The sequence below is a fragment of the Tamandua tetradactyla genome, chromosome 9, assembly GCF_023851605.1.
Source record: "Tamandua tetradactyla isolate mTamTet1 chromosome 9, mTamTet1.pri, whole genome shotgun sequence".
Taxonomy (NCBI): domain Eukaryota; kingdom Metazoa; phylum Chordata; class Mammalia; order Pilosa; family Myrmecophagidae; genus Tamandua; species Tamandua tetradactyla.
Window position 1 is genome coordinate 98930816 of NC_135335.1, and position 14418 is coordinate 98945233.

Here is a 14418-nt window from a genome sequence, read left to right on the forward strand (position 1 = left end):
CTCCTATTCTATACCTCATTACCTACAGAGACTGTCCCCAGTCCTTGTGACACATTTACTTCTCACTGCCAAGTCACATCTTTCCCTTTCCTTAAAAATCTAACTTGATTTGGGATCTGCCTTGAGGATCAAAAAGACCACCTACTCTAATATAATTGTAGAACCTCAGTAGCCAGCTAAAGACTTAAAGTGTCAGTCACAGCTTTGTTCTATAGCTCATCCCATAAAGTTCTATTACAACTATTTACAACTATTCACTTAGAATTATAGAGCTGAAGTCTGGAAGTGACCTCAGGGATCATAGTCATTTGTATGTGTTTGTTCAATGAAGGACGCAGGAGTGATGCATTACCTTGAGGTTTTATCACAAACTCCAAAGGAAATATAGGTTTGATTCCAGGGGTATGGTTAAGGCAAAGAATAAATTACAACAAAAAAAACTGACTTGAAAATTTCCATCTCCATAAGGTATTTTTTAACTAAGATGAAGTATTACCAGTTGATCTCTACAACTTCCTCCTTCAATGTATTTTCATTCTACAAATGTGTTATTGTTCATCAGTGTGCAAGGAGCTGTGCTAGATTTTGACAAGGGATAAGAATGATGCATAGGAGAGACCCTGCCCCTAAGGATCTTCCAATTAAGGAAACAAATCTCACACAGATAACGACAGTGTAAAAGTATATGGTAAATATCCTCCTGAAGGATTAAAAAAAAAAGAAAGAAAGAAAAGAGCTTTTAGTAGTATATTGGTTTCCTAGAGTTGCCACAACAAATTACCAGTTCATGGCTTAAAATAGCAGAAGTATTCTCTCATAGATCTGATCTGGAGACTAGAGTTCTGAAACCAAGCAGGGCCATGCTTCCTCTGAAGACTCTAGGGAAAAGGCCATCCCTGCCTTCTTCTGAGCTGCTGGTGGCTCCTGGCCAGGCTTGGCATTCTTCAGCTTGCATGTAGCTTCATCACTCCAATTTTTGCATCTTCACCTGGCCTTTGTCCTCTGTTGTTTCTCTTCTTCTTATAAGGATATCAGTGACATCGGATTTGGGCCTACCCTAGTTCAGTATGTCCTCATTTTAAGTTGAATAAATCTGCAAAGACCTTATTTTCAAATAGGGTCACATTCACAGGTGCCAGGGATTAGGATGTCAACATATCTTTTGGAAAGACATAATTCAACCCATAGCAAGCAGTTAAATAAAAGATTACTTCTCAGTGGGGGGTATCAAGGAAGTCTTCATAAATAGCTTTATACAAATATCTATTTTGTTTATTTAAGAAAAAAGTTCTCTAAATTGCATATAATCCTGTGCACTTAATAAGCACTTAATATTCTTACCCAATTTGCAAGATTATGAATTATAGCAGTCTGGATTTAGATTATATGTATGGAAAAGTTTACAGTGGGTAAGGGTTAAGAGACTGGAATTATTAAATCCACTCAAAATCTTATTCTTCAAGACTTGGGAAAGGTAATTTTCAGAATCCTTGTGGCTATATCATGGTTTTAACAAAAGAGAGTGAATTAATACTTTTGAATGTAACTTATGAGACTGCGCTTTTATGAAGAAGTTCTGTTTGAATTCTACATTATTAGTTCTATCTGGAGGAGAATACTTTGGAACATCACAAGTACACTTCCAAAACCAGTACCAAAGATGGGATTTGGTACCATCCATTTGAGAATATAATTCCAGAATCCCTTTAGGAGATGATCTGACTTTTAAAGGGTTTCCATTAACTGGACTCCAAGAAACTAAAGAGCATTAACCCTCACTGAATTATCTACTCTGGGCCAGGTTTTAAAGAGACCCTCTAGATACATCTTCTGATTGCAACATGACCTGTAAGATTATCACTACCAACAACACTATAAGTAGGATTTAATAAATAAGTAGAGCTCCCACCCACTGTTTGATACAGAGAAGGAAGCAGATCATATTTCAGGCTAAACCCTCACCAAGTGGGGGCAATGGGCTTGCCTTTCCCTTGGGAAACAGCGAGAGGAAAGCTTCTCCCCAAGACTTTAAAGGGTGATACTCATATTTGAAATGGGAAAATTTTAAGAAGCTGAATAGGAAGCTGTTTATGTTTAACAACTGGCCATGGCTTGTTGTAGGACTCACTTCTGAAAAATTATCTGCAAATGCATTAGTCATTTGTGGCAATGAGTTTCCGCCAGCTCTTTCCTGCACATTCTGAAATCTTTAGCTGTGGGAATAGTGTAGACACGAATTTACTATGGCATTTTGCTTGAATGTTTATACTTGCATTATTTAAGCCATTATGTTGATTTTCAGTCAGTAGCAACCATAGGTCTTTCTTGTGGGTCTCGTTATTCGAGTTTCATTATTCTTTTTAACAAGAGCACGACTTACAATGGTAACCTCAGGAATGCCTTCCATAATTGAAAACATGATGGAAACTTACGTTACTCTGTGTAACTGGACTTTGTTTTCCCCTGTTAAAGTTGTTCTAGGCTTCTGCGTAGCATTTAATGTTGATGTGAAAAATTCAATGACTTTCAGCGGTCCAGTGGAGGACATGTTTGGGTATACCGTTCAGCAATATGAAAATGAAGAAGGAAAATGGTAAGCCAGTAAGTTTTGTTGTTGTTGTTTAGTTATTTTAAGAAAATGGAACGTATTATTTGCCTACAGCTTATTTTATGAATGAGCCTTTAACAGAATGAATCATTTATGGTAGAAATGCGGTCTAATCATTTGGTAATGGAAACTGACTTAAAGAAAGAAAAATTCCCTGGCAGTATTCCTTAAAGGAAGTGGTTAGTGATTTTTGTTGAAGTCTGGATTGACCTGGTGAAAGGTCGTTATCCAGAATAGTCATTGTTCAGTAATTGTGTTGATGTGGAAATGGTTCTTTAATTGTTCTCATTTTAGAGATCTTGAATGTGCTCAGTTGAATATAAGGGAGTAGGCTAGAAAATAAGTGAGTGTGGCAGTAAACAAACAGAGCTGACTTTGGGGAGGTGGGTGGGGAAGGGTAATGAAAGACCTAAAAAACCAGACAAAGGAGCTTAAACTTATGTAGAGGCTATTGAGAGGTGATTGGATGTCATTTTATGAAACTTAGGAAATTGAAAGTAGATTGGATTGGAAAAGTGAATGTCAGAAAGCTGGGAAATCTAAGGCAAGCAAGAACAGCAATCCTGTGTTTAAGGCATGAGGCCCTAGGCTATATTGGGGGCAGATGGAATGAAAGAAAGGTGTAATCCAAAATATATTTTGATGAATCATTAAGTCTTGGTGGAAGCTTGAAAATGGCAAATAAAGGTGAAGGAGGACTCAGAGGTATTCCAGAATTTCTAGACTGGTCATTGGGATATGGATAGTCATTAACAGAGATGTATGTTGGAAAGAAAAATCCATTTATCTGAAAGTTGAGCCTGGTTGGAGTTCAAGATGCTACCCAAATAGTTGGAAATCTCTAACTGGAATACACATTAGAAGTAGAAGTTAATATAGTAAGGAATTGGCTGGAAATCAAGGGCAGCATCTAGCACCATGTCGTGAACATAATCTGTACTCAATGATTATGTGTTGGCTGGGCAACTGATTCTAGTTTAAAATCCTATTACCACTGATGATGAAACTGACACATAAAAAATAAACTTGAATATGATTCTCCCAGGGAGATACAACTCCTTAGTGCCAGTGATGAAAGTAGAATTCAAGCCTTTCCACACTTCATCTAGTGCTTTTTTCTTTTTACAGCTATATTAAAAAATAAATGTTGATAACTATCTTTGTGGTAAGTACTAGACTTTATATATGAGTATGTGTATGAGAGTTTGTGAACATTTGAACGTATATAGGCATCAGACTGTCTAATTTCATTTTACATTCCATATTTGCAATGATTTTAATGAAAAGTCAGGGCCACCAAAAGATGTGGCCAACTGAATTGAAATAAACTACAAAAACCTAAATTCCCAAACCTTTAAGGATGGCATGGTAGCAGCATATTGTTTTAAAGAGATCCAGGCACTAGTAGTTCAAAATAATTTGTAGGAACATGTTTGGATATTCAGTGAGTGTTTATGAAATCAGATGGAATACAGACTCACCTTAAGGAATGAACTACGGAATAATTGACATATTACACAGAACATTTTGTTATTGAGCTTTTTCCAGAGGTGGGCACCTTCATAAATCATATTCACTGCCTAAGTTTTAGAAATTCATCAACATCAGATTTAAAAAAGAAACGAAACATGTGGCTCCATCTCGGTTACGATATGCTTAATGAAGGGACACTTGCTGACCCACTACCCAAGTGCAGTGTGTGTATTTGAAAAGGATTGCTTTGATACTTTTGAAAGAATTAAAAATTTATACAGAAAAGGTAGTTTTATGTCTCCTTTAGTTTTGGGAAGTTTACTGTGAAGTGTAATTTAATTTATATCTCTGGTTCAAAAATCACATGTTTTCTCAGTAGCAGAACACATTATTCTTCTGATTAAGATCAGCTGTTGTTCATTATGGTTAGCATAAGCTGGAGCATTCAAGTAATAGCAATGTGGTTCAAAAGGATTCAGAAAGAGCATAATTGGTTTAATAATTTTCCTTAGAAGAGAATAAACTTAAATGTGCTCAGTATTGCACAAGCCTCCTGGCTTCAGTGGTAATCACCAAAATTGCAAGGTCTCAGCCAAATGGGAAAGTATGAGGTATTGGTATGGGGGCCTTCCACTTTCTGTAGTTCCTTTGCTTCATTCCTTCCAGCATGTTCATCTACCGTTTTGGTCGATGTTCAAACAACCTCTCATGGGGGCTTATAGCATGGATTGCTTATAGCAGGACTACCTTTTCTAGATAGAGTTCCATGATGCAGATACTTTCCCAGTCAATCCCCAACCCAATACATATCGAAATGTGTTGGCCTCATGTCTTTTCTCTAGAGGACCCCATTTTTTTGCCAGGTAATATTACTAGCTGGCTTATGTCATTCATGGTCTTTCACTTAAGTCATATTTCCAATAAAATGAGACCCAAATGTATTAACCCACCATACAGAATAAACCATGATGGGGCCCAAGCCTAACCTTCCAGATGACTCTTCTACTGCCTTTCTCTAGCATATCCATACTCCAGCTCACTTCAAGCTCTCCTACATCACTTCTACTCTTTTCCTTCTCTTCTCTCTGGAAATCTTACTCAATGTATTGCCCCCTCCTTTATGAATCCCTACTAGCTGCCTCCCCTATTTGAAATTAATTTTAATATCAGCTGAGTCCCAACACTCTAAGATTGTATCTTCATTAGAATTCGTATTGTCTGCCATGTATTAGAGTCATTTAACAAACATTTATTGAGTGCCTATTGTGTGTTAACCATTGATCTGGGACCAGGGATACAAAGAGTGAATGAAAGAGATATAAACCCTATCATGGATCTTACTTTCCAGTTGCTCAACAATCATGAGTTACACACATTTTCAAGTCTAGATGTGGTTGGGTCTGCCTTTCTTACTCTAATGCAAGTTTCCTGAGTGAGTGATATGTCTTATTCATTAGTGTACTTGACTACAGTTTATGGTACAATGACTATTAAAGTCTGTCAATAAAGAAATTTTGGAGTAATGTCGAGAGCAGTGGCTAGACAGGGAAAGCAGGTTGAGGACATCTTTGTGAAAGGAAGAACCTTGTGAGACCCACCGGACGACAATTCCTTGCAGCCATGGTCTCTGCCTATGTTCAAATCATCCCTGTCCACTGTGATACATCCTCTTAGAGACTGATAGTTTATTTGTAAAATGATAAAGAGTCTCTGATATTAAAAAAACTGGAAAAGAGGCAATTTATGTTACCCATGCTCCCAAATATACCTCAAATGTTCATAATATAGTAAATCTGTCTTTCACCCATGTGTTGTTTTTACAAAAGGACCAAGTTTTCAATCTATGCAGCTCCATGGAATTCATTCTCCCCAAGGAAAAGACATACAGACAAAATCTATTGAATGACAGAGTTCTGTTCTCCTGAGTGGCTGTTCTGGCTTCACAACCATATGTGCATTTTAAACAAAACCTGTTCAAGCTTGGGTGGAAAAGGCTCTTTAAAGATTATATCAAATTTTCTCTTATGCATTTTAATATAATATTTATTTTACATAAATGGTCTATGTGGTAAACATCAAGAAAGAGTTAAGCAAAAAGAGTGTTCCAGAAATAATGTAATATGAGACACTATGTTTCAGGAAACTCTCTTTTATAGAGGCACAAAAAGATAAACATAAAACAGAGAAATCAAAACCAGCTAATCTTCAAATAAATGTAATATTGGTCATAATGGCAAGAATGACTATTATGAATAGCAAAAATTTCTCCGTTTACTAAATTTTTTTGGATTGAAGCATTTTTCATGGAGGAAAGATGTTTCTCTCATTTTGGTGATCTTTGAGTCTCTCGGGTCTCTCTCTAGGGATCAGTAATGAGAGTCAAGACATTCTTTAATCTTCTTCCTCTGCATACAAATCGTTGCAAAGACACCCCATAAACAACCAAGTCAGATGGAAATAAAATGTAATGAGTTATAGTCAACTGACACTAAATTTTGAAATAACAATACCCCTGGTTCATAAAGCAGTGTGTCTGGAGTCTGCACATTGATGCTGTGGGTTTGGACGGATATCGTTGTTATCATCTTTATTTTCTAGACAGGAAACTAGAACTCAGAGAGTGAATTGCCAGAAGTTTAATATAGCAACTATGTGACAGGTCTTGGAACATCGGCCTTCCGACTGCTCAGCCAATTCTCTCCCTCTAACACCAAAGAATCTCTGGAAGTTTAACCTGTGGAAATTGACTCTTGTGTCACCCAAAGGCATGTATGGCATTTCGCTTAAGAAAATATCCAGCTTTTAAAATAGAAAAAGACCTCACAGTTCTTATCTCTTGACTGGTCACATGAGTCTAAAATCCCCAGGCCTTATTCACATTCCTAAAGTAGCTGACAGTCTTTATATAATTCATTCAATAAATACTTACTGAGTGTCTATTATGTTTCTGACATGTTCTGTGCAGTAGGGAATACATAAGCGAACAAAATAGACAAAAATTCCTGCCATTGTGGAGCGTATATTCTATTGGAGAGAACCAGAAAAGAAAGAATAAACCCAGTACAGGCAGATTATATCATGCATCACAGTGTATGCATGTGGGGAAAAGCAGAGCAAGATAATTGGGTTTGGGAATGCTGGAGTTTCCTGAAATTCCATAAACCCTATGCTAACGTGCCTCTAGAATCATGTCTTCTTATGCAGTCTTGGAAAAGTGAGGCTTATTCAGGATACAAGTAGTTAGATATATATGCTTTTAAGAGCTCTGTGCTTGTTGTCAGAGCAGTCAGCTCCTAGAAAAATACACAAAATTGCAAAATTGTTCTCTGCCATATGTCCTGCTAATCTATTCTCAATCCTGGGCTACTACACTCTACCACTTTCAGTGATCTCACACCTGAGTGTTTACTTATCTCAAAATACACAATAGTCCATGGTTCAAATTATTTCAGTTCAGTTCCTGATTATCACTATGCTCCAAGGGCTTTCTGTTACCCTAGAGATAAAATATAAACACTTGACCTTTCCTTCCAGGCCACCTGCTTGCCAATTCCACCCTCTCTACTACACCAGAGACAAAAGCTTTACTGTGTTCCAGCTACCTGCACCTCTAGGTCGATGCTCAGTCCTCACTCTCCAGTTTCCACACTTTTGCCTGACCTACCCAAAATCTCCCTTCCCTCCTGCTTTCTAAATCACGATATCTTAACTATTTAAAATGCTGTTCAGGGATCACTTGACACATCAATAATCTAGACTTTCTCCAGTTAATGGTACACATTTTCCAACCAGTTTTATTTATATTTGTTCCATACACATGATGGAATCTTAGAATTGGAATGGAGACCTTTCTCCCACCAATTTGGAGGCCAGTTTGGATGCCTATCTCCCAATGTAGAAACACTTTCCTAAACGTCCCTGACCAGCTGTAACCTATTTCTTCTAGGTCAGAGAGACTGCCTGACTAGCCTGCATATGTCTTGTCATCTTCACTACTCTCCACAAGCCCATCACCCCTACTACCCTAGGTCTAAGTAGGGTATGACTACAGCTGCTATTTTCCAGGAAGAAAAATAAATTACATCAAAACTTTACCCTCCTGTCCTATTTTGGTTATGTGTTGCTGTATGGCAGATCACTCCAAAATACAATGACTTAAAACAACAACAATTTATTATTTCTCATGATTTTGAGGATTGATTTGGTGGTTCCCCTACTCCTAGGCTTATTCCTGGGGCCCCAGTTATTTGGTGGCTCAGCTGGGGCTAGAAGGTCCCTGATGGCTTCACTCACATGTCTGGCAGTTCCTTCTGACCGTGTGGGCTCAGCAATCAACTCTTGTCTATGTGGCCTTTCATTCTCCATTAGGCTAGACTGGACTTCCTTACAGTGTGGTGGTCTCAGATTTCCCAAAAAATGATATAGAATCTGCAAGACCTTTTGAGGTCTCACCTCAGAAGTCGCTATCAATTCTGTGCCTTCTATTGATCAAAGCAAACCACAGGGCCAGTCCACTTGTAACAGGAAGAAAATTACATTCTATCTCCAATTTATTCCTGACTCTGCAAGCAAATCATCTTTATACATCAAAGAGATGATCATGTCACATTCCCACTTTAGAAACTTCCATGATTCCTTACTTCCCTTCCGAATAATAAATCCAAGGTGGGTATTTTAGTTTCCCAGGCTGCTTAAAGCAGCTATCATAAAATGTCTTGGCTTAAGCAATGTGAATTTATCCACTCACACTTTTGAAGTGGAGAAAATTTTGAAATCAAGTCATCACCAAGGCGATGTTTTCTTCCTGAAGACTGGCTGCCAGTGATCCTTGACTCCTCTGCCATATGACAAGGCACATGATGACATCTGCTGGTCTCTCCCTTCTCTTTCAGGTTTCACTGCTTTCATTTTCTTCCTTTCATGGCTTTCTTTCTCTGTCTGAATTTCACCTCTCATAAGGGCTTCCAATAAGCAGATTAAGACCCATCCTTATTGAAGTGGGTCACATTTTAAATGAAGTAGCCTCACCAAAAGATCCTATTTAGAATGGGTCCCCACCCACAGGAACGGATTAAATTTAAAACATGTTTTTCTGGGGTACACACAGCTTCAAACCACCACACTCCACCCCCTGGACCCCAAAAAGATATTTCCTTTTTACATGCAAAATACATTCATTCCATCACAATATCCCAAAGGCCTTAAGCCATGTCCATAGCAATACTGAATATATTTAGTCTCATCAAAATCAGCTATAGCTTTGTTCTGTCCTGGGGCACAATTCCTCTCCCTATGTAGACCCGTGAAACCTAGAGAGCTAGTTATCTGCTTCCAATATACAAAAGAAAGACATGCCTAGGATAAACATTTCCATTCCCAATGGAAGAAATTGGAAGGAAAATAGAGGTTGTGGGTCCTAAACAATAGTGACACACTTCAGGGCATACTACATTAGATTTCTAGGTCTGAAAGTCATCTGTGGAATAATGTTTTGTCCTCTCAGCCTGATGGAGCAGCTAGCCCCACCCCTTCCAAGTATTTGTGCAACAGCCATGCTTCCCCCAAAGCCTAAGGTGAAGGTTACAGGCTCTTCAAGCATCAGGATGGTGTCCAGATTCTCTACAGTCACCCAGACATCTGAAAAAACTGGGGTGGTAGCTCTCTTCCTGAACAATGGGGCAGAAGGACCCCCTTTCCAAGTGCCAGGCATACTCACCCTTCCCACACACATGGGCATGTCTGCTCTCTGGGCCTGAGAAGATGTCTTTGGTCCAGACTTCAGTTTCCATCTGATTTTTTCCATGAAGATTTTTCTTTCAATCTGTCACTTTTTTGTCCCTTTCAGTCCATGCTAGTGGTGGTTCTGTACATACAGATCTTGCAAAAAAAAAAAAAAACCCTTTTCAGTTTTGCATGCAGTACATAGGGATCCAACCCATAAGACAGTAGTACTTTCTGCAGATCCTTCCTGGATAATTGCCCCTCCAATCCTATCTTATACTGAAATGTGTGACTGGATCCATGTTCAGTTAAACCATTACAGAGGCCACTATTCTCTGGGAACTCATTTTCCAGAAACTCAGAATTTTCCAAATCATCAGTTTCTGGTTTCAGGAGTTCAGTTCTCAGCTTATCCCTTTTCTCTTATGTTTAATTATAAGCTTCAAGAAAAAACCAGGGCACACTTTCCACATTTAGCTTGGAAACCTCCTCAGTTAAATATCCAAGCTCATCCCTCTCAAACTCTGCTTCTGTCAGAAGAAATCAATTTTGCCAAGTTATCTGCCACTTTAAAACAAGGATCATTATTCTTCCAGCTACCAGTAGCACATTCATCTTTTTTATCTAAGGCCTTATTGGAAGTACCTTTAGTTTCCATATATCTACTAATGGTCTCTTCAAAGCAATCTAAGCTTTTTCTATCAAGTACCTCATAATTTTTCCAGCTTCTACCCATTGACCGATTCCACTACTGTTTCCACATTTTTGGGATTTGCAATGGCAGCACACCACTCTCCTGGTACTAAAGCTAAACTAGTCAGGGTTCTCAAGGGAAACAAAAACCAATAGGAGATATCTGTAAATATAATTAGCTCTGTATAAGAATTGTCTCATGCTGTTGTAGGGATACACACATCCAAATTCCATAGGGCAGGCTGCAAGTTGGGAATTCCAATGGAGGTTTTCAGTGAATTCCTCAAGAAACTGGCTGAGTGATGTAGAGATGGAAATTCTCTGTTCTGACAGTTGGAATCATCACTTCTTCTTTTAAAGCCTGCAGTTGATTGGAGGAGATTTCTCTCATTGTTGAAGGCAGTCTTCTCAGTCAATTGTGGATGTAATTAGCCATAGATGCAATCAACTTACTGATGATTTAAGTCCATGAAATATCCTCAAGTAACAATCAGTTCGGTGCTTGCTGAACCAAACAACTGGACACCAAAACCCAGCCAAGAGGACAAATGAACTTAACCATCACAGTGGACTAGAAGAACTTTGTGATTTAGACCATGTTTAGCTCAACAGCCTCAACTTTGACTCTAGCTGTCCTGAGCTACTTGCACTCATCAAAGGAGTAATGTGCTTTCTTATCTCTAGCACTTTGCTGTCATTGTACCACGTTCAGGTCTGTTCAGTATTGTAATAGTGTATTTATTGATTCTTTCTCTTTCTCTCTCTCTCTCTCTCCTTCTCTCTCTCCCTCCCTCCTTCCCTCTCTCTCTTTCTCTCTTTCTCTTTCTTTCTTTCCTTTCTCCCCCCACTAAGTTTTCAGCAACCTCAAATTCATGTTTTATCCATTTTCGTATCCCCTGAGTCTGGAATAAATGATGAGCAAGTAGAATATCCTAATAAGCATCGATTAATGTTTCTTTCCTCAACTTAGATACTTTCTGTACAGGAGATTCATTATTTTTTTCTAACCCTTTTTTTGTAATCTGTAAAATGAGTTTAATCAATTGCATTATAAAAAGCTTAAAAATATTGAAAAATTCGCCATAAATCCTAGATATAATTTGTTATGATTTTGATATATTCTCTTTAATCTTCATTTTACATAGATGTAATTGTTTCTTCATCTGAAAAAAAGGGTTAATAATAATTGAAAGAATTCATAGATAGCATTTACTATGAGTCAAATACTTTTTAAAGCATTTTAGATACATTAATGCTTTTTCATGACAATCCTGTGGGACAGGACCTCTTCCCTCCATTTTACAGATGAGGAAACTAAAAACACAGAGAGGGAAATTTCTGATCCTAAACCTATATATAGCCAAGTAATTGCCAAAGTCAGGATTTTAATTCTGGAAGGTCTGGCTCCCACATTCAGGCTGTGTTTCACAGAGAGGATTAAATGACTTAATACATGGAAAGCATTTAGAACACTGTAGCACATAGTAAGAAATTTATAAGCATCAGTTTTTTGTTATTGCTATTACAATGAGTACATTGAATATAATTTGATATATTTGTTTCTACTTTATATTAGGTTATAAGTAATTTTTCATCTTACTACATAATTCACTCTATTTTACAAAATGGCCATGCTACAATTAATTAGGTCCTACTTTTGATCATATTACTTTGAATCCTTCATTAATATATAACAATATGAGCATTATCTTTATGCCTGAAGCTGGAAATTGCTGTAAATAGATGCTCTGCTCAAGAAAGTTGATACCCTTCTTTGTTCTGCATTGGTCAGGCTTTTCCCTTATTTTTAGGTTATTTTTTGGGAACATATTCTCAGAAATAATAATAGTGAATTAAATGGTATGAACATTTTTTTGGTTCTTTATGCATATCAGAAAATACTTTGCAGAGGCATTATATCATAACTGTGTTTTAGGGAGTTTGATAATGCAGGGTTAACAATAGTTAGAAAGTTTTTCTTTTCCCAAAGACCTAGTCAAAGTAAGTCCTAGCCCTTTTCAACAGAACAGACTTTAAGATGTTTAAATTAAAAAAATAATAAAATGGTAGGCCCTATCCCTCTGCATCCCTATACAACCTCTTAACTCTCCTTCCATCACCTTTACTGGGTGCTAAGCACCTCCAACTTTCCCTCAAATGTCTCTTATCTGAAAAAATTACCAGCTTTTAACCGTCTGAGTTTTAGCCTCCTAAACACATTCCATTTCACCTTTTGTCCCTTTTAATTTGGAGATTCCAGACATAACCTGACCAATGCAGAACAAAGAGGAGCTATCAACTTCCTTAATCAGGGCATCTATTTCCAGCAATGCAACCTAAGGTCACATTGACATTTTTGGCATGAACATACACTGTTGGCTCCTGTGACCTTCTGTCAACTAAATCCCCTGTGTCTTCTTTGATATGAACGCTTATTAAATCTGGTTTCCCACATCCTGTACTGATGTAGCTAATACTGTGCAGTTAATTGAAATTGTTTACATAGGTTCTGATTAAATTTTAACTAGTTTACTATTCCATAATGTTGAGATATTTCTGAATTCTCAAACATGGATATCGATCTACTAAATGAGTAGCCATATGCTCTTTGTATCTTTGCTCAAGTCGTTAATAAAGATATAGACTAACATGTGAAGGGTCTAATGCTACATCATTAGAGTCCTTCTTTGGTTATGATCAATTAGCATATTTAGATACAGCTGTTCAGCCAATGGTAAATCAATAGCTGTAGATCTACCCAAGTACCTTAAAACTCAGTCACCTTCTTTCATCTCATTCCTGAAGGCATCATGGGAGACTGTTAAATTGCTTGCTGGAGCTAAAGCGAAGCATGCTTATATAATTTCTATTAATTATCACTAGAGTGATTTTATAATTCAATTAAAAAAGGCAAATGATTAACCTAAATCTCCAAAATTTCCTTATTTTCTAGCTGCTTACAAGCTAGCACATATTAATATTGAATCTTATGTTGGTCAAATGTTTATATTACTTATCTTCTTTATGAACCTATCATATGGGAAAAATTCATTTGTACTTCCCTTGTGTTGACTAACATGGCAGCAGAACTGACCAATAAAAATTGATCATTTTCAGCCCCCAAATTAAAATATTATAAGGTAATAAAGCATAATATAAATAGGTGAGGTCTGTCACCTATCCATTTTTTTTATTGTGAAATATAGCATATATACAAAAAAGCAATAAGTTTCAAAGCTCATTTTTTTTTCAAAATACATTTTAACAGATTACAGAGTTTGGTATGGGTTATAGTTCCACAATTTCAGGTTTAAAAATTTTTTAATTTTTTTTTTTATTCAAATCAATCTGCAGTTTGAAGAAGGTGCTTTTTTAATTTAAATGACTTTAAATTAGTAAGAGAAGATGATTGATTATGTCTATGGAAGCTACTTTTATTTGTTTTATAACTAAGACATTTACCTTTCAGGGTGCTTATTGGTTCTCCTTTAGTTGGTCAACCCAAGAATAGAACTGGAGATGTCTATAAGTGTCCAGTTGGGAGAAGTGAATCATTACCTTGCGTAAAATTGGATTTACCAGGTATGTAAAGTCAAAAAATAAAGTCTGATCTTAAATCATGGCCACTGAAAACATATTTCAAGCAACTCAGGAAAACATTAGAGGTTATCTATAAACAGTCTTAGTTCATATAATTCAAATTCACGTAGAATAACATTTTGGTTCCTTCTGCTTTTAACTTGCTTTAGTAATTCATCACAGGGCACTCATATATTTAGAAAATTTTACTGGGTTTAAAACATTTAATTCCCTCCATTGTTCAAGATCCTTTGGAAACCAGTGGTAATATCACTTATTTCCCCAAATAATCTTACCCATCATATCCCTTCCACAAAATTTAAATTAATTAGTGTTTGTATTTT

General features: G+C 37.0%; 1 protein-coding gene across 1 annotated transcript in view; it reads left to right on the top strand.

The window, feature by feature from the left end:
• The window catches only part of ITGA1 (integrin subunit alpha 1), a 185111-nt gene that overhangs the window by 60524 nt on the left and 110169 nt on the right, over positions 1-14418 (top strand). Inside the window, exons 2-3 of the mRNA XM_077117125.1 lie at positions 2473-2593; positions 13965-14077. Of these exons, the coding sequence (XP_076973240.1) occupies positions 2473-2593; positions 13965-14077 (234 nt within the window). The remainder of the gene's footprint in view (positions 1-2472; positions 2594-13964; positions 14078-14418) is intronic.